The 9,904-nt window shown below is 45.2% G+C and overlaps 3 protein-coding genes across 4 annotated transcripts in view; 1 reads left to right on the forward strand and 2 right to left on the reverse strand.

Annotated features, from left to right (window-relative positions):
* Positions 1-1,325, forward strand: part of LOC132475728 (sodium/hydrogen exchanger 9B2) — a 7,690-nt gene extending 6,365 nt beyond the window's left edge. For both annotated transcript variants that reach the window (XM_060077005.1, XM_060077006.1), the window contains 3 exons: positions 1-9; positions 432-606; positions 959-1,325. The exon at positions 1-9 is cut by the window's left edge and continues 128 nt beyond it. In XM_060077005.1, coding sequence (XP_059932988.1) covers positions 1-9; positions 432-606; positions 959-1,044 — 270 coding nt within the window. In that variant the 3' untranslated portion in view covers positions 1,045-1,325. The remainder of the gene's footprint in view (positions 10-431; positions 607-958) is intronic.
* tkfc (triokinase/FMN cyclase) overlaps positions 1-9,904 on the reverse strand; it is a 46,775-nt gene that overhangs the window by 1,717 nt on the left and 35,154 nt on the right. The window lies entirely within an intron of this gene.
* Positions 1,380-7,171, reverse strand: mus81 (MUS81 structure-specific endonuclease subunit). Its single transcript, XM_060076998.1, has 16 exons — positions 7,031-7,171; positions 6,494-6,623; positions 6,127-6,212; positions 5,854-6,006; positions 5,590-5,670; positions 5,327-5,415; positions 5,028-5,201; positions 4,785-4,958; positions 4,532-4,659; positions 4,056-4,168; positions 3,842-3,961; positions 3,625-3,720; positions 2,946-3,086; positions 2,745-2,848; positions 2,401-2,484; positions 1,380-1,987 (listed from the first exon to the last, which is right to left on the reverse strand). The coding sequence occupies exons 1-16, from the start codon at positions 7,169-7,171 to the stop codon at positions 1,921-1,923; spliced, it is 1,881 nt and encodes a 626-aa protein (XP_059932981.1). The 3' UTR covers positions 1,380-1,920.

The following is a 9,904-nucleotide window of genomic DNA, read 5'->3' on the forward strand; positions in this document are numbered from 1 at the left end:
ACTGTACAGGTGTGTGTCTTTAGGCATTTTTATACTGCCAGCCGGTACAGTTGCGGCTTGGCACACCCTGAAATTTCACTCTCTTGCCTGTGTAATACCGAGGGTTTTATTCCGCCTTCGTCAAGGAGCCGGCTTTCTTGGTTCATTGGAGTAGGCGGGATTACGCACGGAAAGTACACCTCTTTGGAATAATTTAAATACTCCGACCAGTGTAAACACGCGGACCATGCTGTAATGTTATGCTTTTCTAATTAATATAATAATTTTTCATTAAATTAATGAAACGTACTTGTAAGTGATTCTAAGAGTGTGTGTGTGTGTGTGTGTGTGTGTGTGTGTGTGTGTGTGTGTGTGTGTGTGTGTGTGTGTGTGTGTGTGTGTGTGTGTGTGTGTGTGTGTGTGTGTGTGTGTGTGTGTGTGTGTGTGTGCAGGCGGCTATAGGCTCCAAGGCCCTGGACATGGCGCGTGAGGGGGGGGACGAAGTGCTGATTGGCTACGGTCAAACCGTGCTAACGCTAGCTGTGCTAGCAATCCTCACCACCGCTCCTATCGGGGCCCTGGGCATTGGCCTGGCTGGTCCCCGCATGCTGCACAGAACACTCCCAGGTACACACACAACACTCAAAGGCACACACACCCACGAACAGACCTCAAAGGCACACACACAGCACATCCGAGGTACACACACACACACACACACACACACACACACACACAGACCATCCGAGGTACAGACACACACACACACAACGCTCTCAGGTAGGAACACACACACACCCACACCCACACACACACACACCACACTAAATTCACTCCAAGGCACACACACATATTTAAAATGTCAAAAGTATACCAAACATAGAAATATGCATTTACACACTCACAACTTTATAATCTCATGGGGGTGGACTGATATCGTCTACTGTGTAACTTTCTTTCCATGACCCTTCATTTCCAGATGAGTCAGTGGGCGGAGCCCCACCTAAAGAGGGACTTTTGCCTGGTCCAGAGAAGGAGGTAGTCTTTTATGAGAGTAAACTTTAGTAGACTATCATGTTAAAGCTTGACTATGTTGGACTCTGTTGTCCTGTATGTTTCTGAGATATTATAATGTACGAGTTTCCCAAATGACATGTAATCAAAATGTAATTCACATATAATTGACATGCGTATTAACCTGCATTAAAATTGGCTGCCTGGAAATGTTATTGTGAAGGTCTGGGGCAGGATCACATGATCTGATTTTTGCCTCTGACTGCAAAATGCTATTTATATGTGTGAGTGTGTGTGTGACTGAAGAACACCAATAAAATGGATTTTCCTACTATGATAGTAATTTTGTGATTGGACCTCTGAACGTTCAATTAAGTTCCATTGAAAAGGATTTTTCTGAATTTATTACACATGACAATACCCAATAAACCATAAATAAACCGACAATGGCCACACATGTTTGGCACAATGCTAAGTAGGTAATAGGTGACATTGTAAATTACACAAGTACGGTTCGACGAGATAACAGTCCTTATAATAAAAGAAAGATAACGTACTACCACCAGCCAGGGTAATATATCCTGATCCAAGTTAATTTCATTAAATCAACTAACAATTATATCGTAACCTTATCCCTCTTTACAATCGGAAAACTCTCGACCTCTCTATTGATACCTCTCACCAACAATATCTATAAATCACAATTGTTCACTAAATCAATACCACAATAACAATTCTTATCGAAAGCAGCACCTTTATTGAAAACATATAAAACTATAAACAATATAAACACATTTAGAGAAGACACCAACAGTCCTTTCAGCAGCGGCTACTGTAACGTACGTTGTCTTTGACGACGTCAAAAGGGTTCATTAAAGTTTGCATTATCCAGTTGGTTCAGAACAGGAACATGTCAAGGGGTTAGTGCTACGAAAGCGGTCCTTTTGTACAATAGAGTTGGTAAACGGTTCTGCTCAGTGCTGGTCCGATGTTCCTGTAACACAAGAACAGAACATTCAGAACAAGACATACCTTTCAGAGCAAGAAATACCTTTTAAAACAGGGCTAAAGACTTTTATGTTTGCTTTAGCTTTCTGGTAAATCTTTATACATTGCACTTTTCTAAAATGCTTATTTTTTTTACTTTGCCTTTGTTTTCTTATCACTTTCTAAAATGCTTTTTTTTATTTTGCCCTTTGTTTTCTTTTATTATTTTCATTTATGACGTTGTTTCTATGTGAAGCACTTCCAATCTGCCTCGTGCATGAAATGTGCTACATAAATAAAGTTTCCTTGACTTGCCTCGCCTAAATACAATAGAGCAGGGATTCTCTGAAGTGGATAGCAAACAACATCATTCAATATTGAGATGGATTTGGTCTTCTACGTAGGTAGTACTCCACAAACCTGTTGAGTTTCCCGTATCTGATGTTGGAGAGTAGCTTCTCTCTGTCTGCTTCACTGGGGCACGACTCGTACGCAGACAGCAGACTGGAGGGAGGGAGAAGCACAACAGAGACCATCATCTGACTACCAAGACATATTGCATGTCTTAACACACAACTATATAATGTATAAATATATAATGATACTTGTATGGGGTGAGTAAGTATGTGTTACCTGTAGAGCATTTCACCTGTAGTGAGTGTTACCTGTAGTGTGCAGTGGGTCAGTATAACCTGTAGAGTGTGTTAGCTGTAGTGAGTCGGTGTTGTCTGTAGAGTGTGTTAGCTGTAGTGACTCAGTGTTACCTGCATAGGGTTGTGTATCGATCCAAAATGGCAGCTGCTTTGTCTCCAGACAAACCGCTGATCTGCATCAACTGCCTGGCGAACACTTCTCTTACTGTCTGAGACTAGAACACACACACATTACCTTGGACTTTAATATCAGTTCTCTCTCTCAATATCGGCATCATTGCTTACAAAGGAAACTTTCTCTCACACACACACCTTGTTCTTGATGGCTCCGTAGTTGAACTCTGCGAAGGAGAGGAGGGAGAGGGAGGGGGTGGAGGAGGAGGAGGAGGGGAGGGAGGGCTTCATCCCTCCATCTCCCTCCAGCTCTCTGGAGCGACACACCAGGGTAGAGTTCTGGAGGAGGGAGTGGAGGGGTGATGGGGAGAGGGAAGGAGCACTCTGTTAGCTCACCAACACCCAACTGACCTCCCCTTGTTTGTCTGTAGGAGTCCGTTTCATTCTTGGAGGGTTTTAGAATTGTGTGATGTTTGTGAAGCTCCAGGGGTGTTGCTGTGTTTGGCTATCAGGTATCTAGATGTGATATTATGGGATGATACCTGCCAGAGTGTGGTCAGGTATTTAAATGTGATATTATGGGATGTTACCTGCTATAGATGGGTCAGGTATGTAGTTGGGATATTATAAGTCGTACCTGGTAGAGTCTAGTAAGGTATGTAGATGTGATATTATGGGATGTTACCTGGTAGAGTCTGGTCAGGTATCTAGATGTGATATTATGGGATGTTACCTGCTAGAGTGTGGTCAGGTATCTAGATGCGATATTATGGGATGTTACCTGGTAGAGTGTGGTCAGGTATCTAGATGTGATATTATGGGATGTTACCTGGTAGAGTGTGGTCAGGTATCTAGATGTGATATTATGGGATGTTACCTGGTAGAGTCTGGTCAGGTATCGGGTCATGACGGTCAGGTAGGCTGCAGACTCCCTCACGTCCTGAACCCTCTTAACGAAGAAGCCGTCCACCACCTGACCGACACACACAAACAGACACACACACACACACGCACGCACAGCTATGTTGTAGCTCACTATGTTTGCTAAAAAAACAACAACACACATGGCACTGATAATTGCGAAGCGTGTGTACCTGTGTATTGATGATAGCCTGTTGCAGCGTGGCCTCAGGTAAACTCATGTGTGAGGCTGCAGTTCCACACTCCTCCACCAGGTAGATGGGTTTGGACAGACCGCACCTCTTCAGACGGAACTAAAAGAGGAATACACATTGCACTGTCCATAACGCCTATAGAGGACGACTGTGTATGGACAGATAGACAGACGGATGGGAGGGGGACGCACACCTTCTGCTCGCGGAAGCGTCCGTCGATGATGCTCCCGCACAGGTCGTCCATCCTCTTCCTCTCGATGATGTAGTCCAGGACCAGCTCCTTGGCCTCGGGGGCACGCAGCTGACCTGTAGGGGGGTGGGGGGGGGGGTGTCTGGTAATCTCTGGCCACCTTCAGAATTCTCCTCAAAACTCAACTCTTCAAGCTTGCCTACTGCCTGTGACCTCCCTTGTCCCTCTTGTTTGTCTGCTTGTCTCATGTGTTATTTTTGATTAAGTTCTTTCGTTTTCTATGTTCCTGCACACATTGCAAAGCGTCCTTGAGTTCGAAAGGCACTTTATAAATCGAATTTAATACCATTATAATTATTATTATTATTAGTACGTAAAATATTAGGATGGTGAATGTGTGTGAGAGCGAGTGAGTGAGTGAGTGAGTGAGTGAGTGAGTGAGTGAGTGAGTGAGTGAGTGAGTGAGAGAGACGGGTTACCTGGTATAGGTGCTACTCTCTCGCGGGCCACCCACAGGAAGTCTCCCACGTTTAACTTCCTGACGTCAAAGGTCACGCCGTTCCTCTGCAGCTCTTTGACCAGGTCCTGCTTACAGTGGTTACTGCCTCTATATATATATACACACACACACACACACATGCGCGCGCCATCATCAACACAAACACAATCATCTTCAACATCATCATCATCATCATCGACACACAAACAATCATCACCCCACACACACCCTACCCTGTAGTTTCTATGAAGTCCACACAGAGGATGATGTCATAGTCTCCTGGGAGAAGACGGCCTCCACTAGGCCTTCCACCACTCGGCTCTGAAGCCTGGGCCTCTCCTGACACACTCGGCCCAGCCGCCTCACCTCTTGCCTGGGATTCCCAGGCGGGCCGTCCAGGGACAGGCCTAGAGGGGAGAGAACAGGATTGAGCGCTGAGCTAGAGCAGGTGTAGCATTCGGCCGTTAAATACTTACGGTGTAACGCTCTTCTCCTCTTCATCACTGACCGTGAGGTCCACCAAGCCCTGAACATCGTTCTCCTCACTCCTGTCTCTCTCTTCAACTATCTGTTCCGGTCCTCCGCTGCTTCCCTGCTCCTCTGAAGCCAGTCTCCCGGCCAAGGAAGCGCCCTCCTCCGACAGAGCATATCTGGAGAAAGAGAGTGTATGCGTGTTTGTAAGTGGAGAAGCGGGCGGGTGGGTGAGTGAGTGAGTGAGTGAGTGAGTGAGTGAGTGAGTGAGTGAGTGAGGGCACGTGTGCGTGCGTGTGTGTACCTTGCAGGGCTGTGGGTCTTCACTACCAGGTCTCTCTTGATCAGGGTGCTGACAGAAGACCAGGCAGTGTATTTAGTACCCAGATCTGGCTGCAGGGGGGGGGGGGGGGGGGTCAGAAAGGACAAAAGCAGATTGGTGGCAGAGAACAGAATACAAGTTACAAATTTAAAATATGTAAGGAATGAGAGGAAAGAAAAAAAGAAAGAAAGAAAGAAAGAAAGAAAGAAAGAAAGAAAGAAAGAGCAACCCTTTCTGTGTCCTACCGCTGAGAAGGACTTGTCACAGAGGAGCTGGGCTTCGTTCTGCAGCTCCATCTTGAACATGTACCCTTTATCACCTGGGATCTGCAGGGGACGCATTATAGGTGTATGATATTCAGGTGATTTATTTATATATACACAGCTGTTGATACAGGTGCTATATGATCGATAAACTTCAGAGAAACAGGTAATATACAGGTCATTTATATAGATGGGTGTTATACTGTTGATCAATTACAAGAGAGATCAGGTGTTCAGGTAACATACCTGGATGTGTCGGTAGAGGGTGAGCAGGACAGCGTAACCTCCAGATCTCTTCTGAGGAACATATTCCCTCTTCTTCCCCCTCCCACCTCCTCTCCCTCCTCCTCGTCCTCCTCCTCCCCCACTCTCCTTCTTCCCTTCCTGAGGGACATTGCTCTGCAACCACACACCAAGCGTTCAGAGTCATCAGCCTGGATCCACTTTCATTTATTGTCTGAAAATAGGACTGATTGGTGGCAATATATTTACTTTGAATATCTAAACAGACAGACAGACCTTCTTATTGGGTGCCAGGCTGTTGTTGTCAGGTCCTCCAGCAGGGGGCGCTCCTTCAGGTAGAGAGTGGATGGGTGCGTCTGGACCTAAGGAAGAGACACGCTGTAAAACGTTTATATGACTCATGGGGGCGTTCCAATTGTCCTTCTATATCATTTCTTCTTCTGCTTACCCTCGCTGACAAAATCAACAGAAGTTTCTCTACAGAACTCCACTGCACCCACTGACCCAATTATTTTTTGGAATGTCCACAATCTACCTGTAGGCATCATGGGGCAAAATGCCTCCTAATCCCTAGCTGCTCCTTAAGGACATGGATCTGAATGCACTGTGAATAACACTAGGAGTAGTAGCATTAAATACTGACCGTGTTCCTTGTAGTAGCGCTGTAGTTTTTCATCCAGAAGTTTACAGATCCCGTCCCCAAAGTTCTGGAGGATCTTGGCTTCCCGGGCGTTCTCCAAGGGTAACGGGTACTTCTGTAAAGAACCGATGGCCTGCAAAACAAGACGCCACGCATTAATATAACAAGACATTTATAGCTAGTCAATAAGCTGAAACCCCTCGCATAATTATATCAACGCATTGTGCTACACAGCCTAGTAATTCCTACAGAACAACTGGTTCAGAAGAGCTACACAGCCTAGGTTATGCAGAACAGGAGTCACACATAAGGTTAGTGTATAGTACTTTGATGAGGGAACTATGACTCCCTATTAATAATGTATGCAACACAGTTGTAATAAATACAATGTTTAAATTGCAAGATTATTTCACAAACTCTTCTGGTTTGAATTCGATTTCAAACCTAAAGCGCTATGGACTTTAGTACTTTAGTACATATGTTGTTGTTGTAATTCCATGGAAAGAAAAAAAGTTGGTATAGGAATAACAAAGAGCATACTTTGTTGTAAACGTGCTGAGTTTTAAGCCCCTTCTCGCGGGCGCTGTCACGTAGCTCTGTGAGCCACCGGAGGAACAGCGGGTTAGGAGACACCGGGAGCGCTCGCTTCCGGCCCAACCGGACCGGTTCCGGTGCGGGCATACCGTTTATCTAACGGGAAAGGTGACAACAATATGAGAAAGATGAAGATGAGTGATATGGCGGAAGACAATGGACTTATGTGTGCGTATAGTGTGCAAGTTGGGTTGCCATCGTTATCGTGCAAGTTGGGTTGCCATCGTTATCGTGCAAATAAAGCGATGCATGCATAGTCGCTTGTGCATGATGTTTGCACGAAAAATGCGAATTCGCGAAACGTATTTGTTTCATAAGCCAAGGGGAGGTCAAGTTTGTGTTTATTTTGACACAATGTACCACTCACCCTCTCGCGGACGATGCGCGCCGTGCGTTCAAAGAGCCTTCTTACTTCCTTGTTGACGTCACATGTCCATATCCATGAGGGTCACGTGTACAGAAGGCCAAGGCAGATGTGTTGCGGAGGCGCTGCCTGGCGTTTGTTTCAGAAACAGACTTTCATTGCAAGTAAGAAAAGACGAAAACAACGGTACAGAATATATAAAAAATACCTAATAAATCATTATTTTTTTACAAAAATATGTAACAAAATTATTCAATAAACAAAATAAGACAAAAAATCAACCAAATAAAGAGATTGTACAGTACAAGTATTATATAGAAATAGGTAATGCATGGTTTTAATGGATTTAGTTAAAATGTTTCAACATTGTAACGTTAACAGCTGTTTATAATGCCTACCTCAACAAAGTCACAACTTTTCTCGGTTTTGGGACCTCAGTGGTGGAACGAGCTCCCTGCCGCTCTCAGGACCGCAGAGTCGCTCACTATCTTCCGAAAAGGACTCAAGACTCACCTGTTCAGAGTCCACCTCGACTCTGAATAGCCACCCTCCCCCTTCTGGCCACTATTGTATAGTATATTGTATTGTATATTGTATTGTATTGTATTGTATTGTATTGTATTGTATATTGTATTGTATATTGTATTGTATTGTATTGTATTGTATTGTATTGTAGCAACTGCAGTAGCTGCTATCATGGCTGTAACACGGGGAATTGGTTAGCCTAGCGATTGTTGTACTTGCACTTGGTTCTATGAACATCCTTTCTGTACCGACAGCGATATATTGATGCACTTCTTATGACCAATGTAGGCTACTTATTGTATAAAAGCGTCTGCTAAATGCCCAAAATGTAAATGTAACAGTCTGTTATGATTCCAATTCCTCTCTTTACGCCTCGTTTCCACATACGTACATTCTCGTATGCGATCCAACCGTCTCCGACCGAAAGTCCATTCATTCCTATGTGATTCTCCGTAATGTCCGTTTTTCCTCCGAGACTCCTCCCCTCCGTAAAATTTCTGTCCGGTATGTCCGTAATATACGTTCAAAAAATTTAACTTTCGCCGTCGTTTTACGGAGATACCGTATGAAAGTTTTTATGTTTTTCACAAAACGTGTAGGCTAAGTACCTTGCAGGCCAAACTCCTCAGCGATCTCTTTCCAAGCCTGTTGGTTTTGTTTTTATCTCTGTATATGTCGATCCTCATGTTCCAAAGTACCGGTCTCCTATCCGCTTATCCGGTCGGGTCGCGGGGGGAGCAGCTCATGCAGGGGGCCCCAGACTTCCCTTTCCCGGGCCACATTGACCAACTCTGACGGGGGGATCCCGAGGCGTTCCCAGGCCAGTGTTGAGATATAATCTCTCCAACTAGTCCTGGGTCTTCCCCGAGGTCTCCTCCCCACTGGACGTGCCTGAAACACCTCCCAAGGAAGGCGCCCAGTGGGCATCCTTACCAGATACCCGAACCACCTCAGCTGACTCCTTTCGTAAAGGAGCAGCGGCTCTAATCCGAGTTAGGGAGACGCCAGCCACCCTTCTGAGAAAACTCATCTCGGCCGCTTGTACCCGCGATCTCGTCCTTTCGGTCATCACCCAGCCCTCATGACCATATGTGAGGATAGGAACGAAGATCGACCAGTAGATCGAGAGCTTTGCCTTGCGGCTCAGCTCTCTTTTCGTCACAACGGTGCGGTAAAGCGAACGCAATACCGCCCCCGCTGCTCCGATTCTCCGGCCAATCTCACGCTCCATAGTACCCTCACTCGCGAACAAGACCCCGAGGTACTTGAACTCCTTCATTTGGGCACTCATTTCCTACCCGGAGTAAACAATCCGCTGATTTCTCTTTTGTCTTTTGTCCGTAAATAAATTCATGCCCGTACGTAAAACACTAGCGACTCCTTCCGTAAATTTACGGAAGCACGGACACGAAAAACATACGTATGTGGAAACGAGGCGTTATAACTTCTGTTTCTGTCCGTAAGGCCTTCTTTCAGGTTGAGGAATAATTGGTACATCTTATCTTACGACCTGTTGATGACACTACATTAGCAGTGTTTAGAAAGCCTATCGGTAGAGTTATACCTAGACCTACGCACTCAAAGTATCCACTGGTCCTGGGTAAATAGGCCCTTTCCATGTCGTTATACTCATGAGGTGAGACCGTTATTTAGCCGTCACCTTTGAAAACAGCCTCGGGTACCGTTAAGTGCTGGAGAGGCCGAAGCATGCAACGAGGGATTCCGGTGGATTCCTCCGACAAGACCCGACACGGAGCAGGAATTCAACCCCACCGAGGCAACCATTCTTGTCCTCCCTCTCTCTAGCTTCTCTCTAATTAGCCGTTTCGGCATTTGTTTCATTTAATTTGCGAAAGCAGTTTATAAATTAAACAAAGAAAAAAAAAAAAGGATATGAAAAGTGAGAAATTTATTAAAAAGAAAGGAATTTT

Source organism: Gadus macrocephalus, chromosome 17 (genome assembly GCF_031168955.1).
Source record: "Gadus macrocephalus chromosome 17, ASM3116895v1".
Classification (NCBI taxonomy): Eukaryota; Metazoa; Chordata; class Actinopteri; order Gadiformes; family Gadidae; genus Gadus; species Gadus macrocephalus.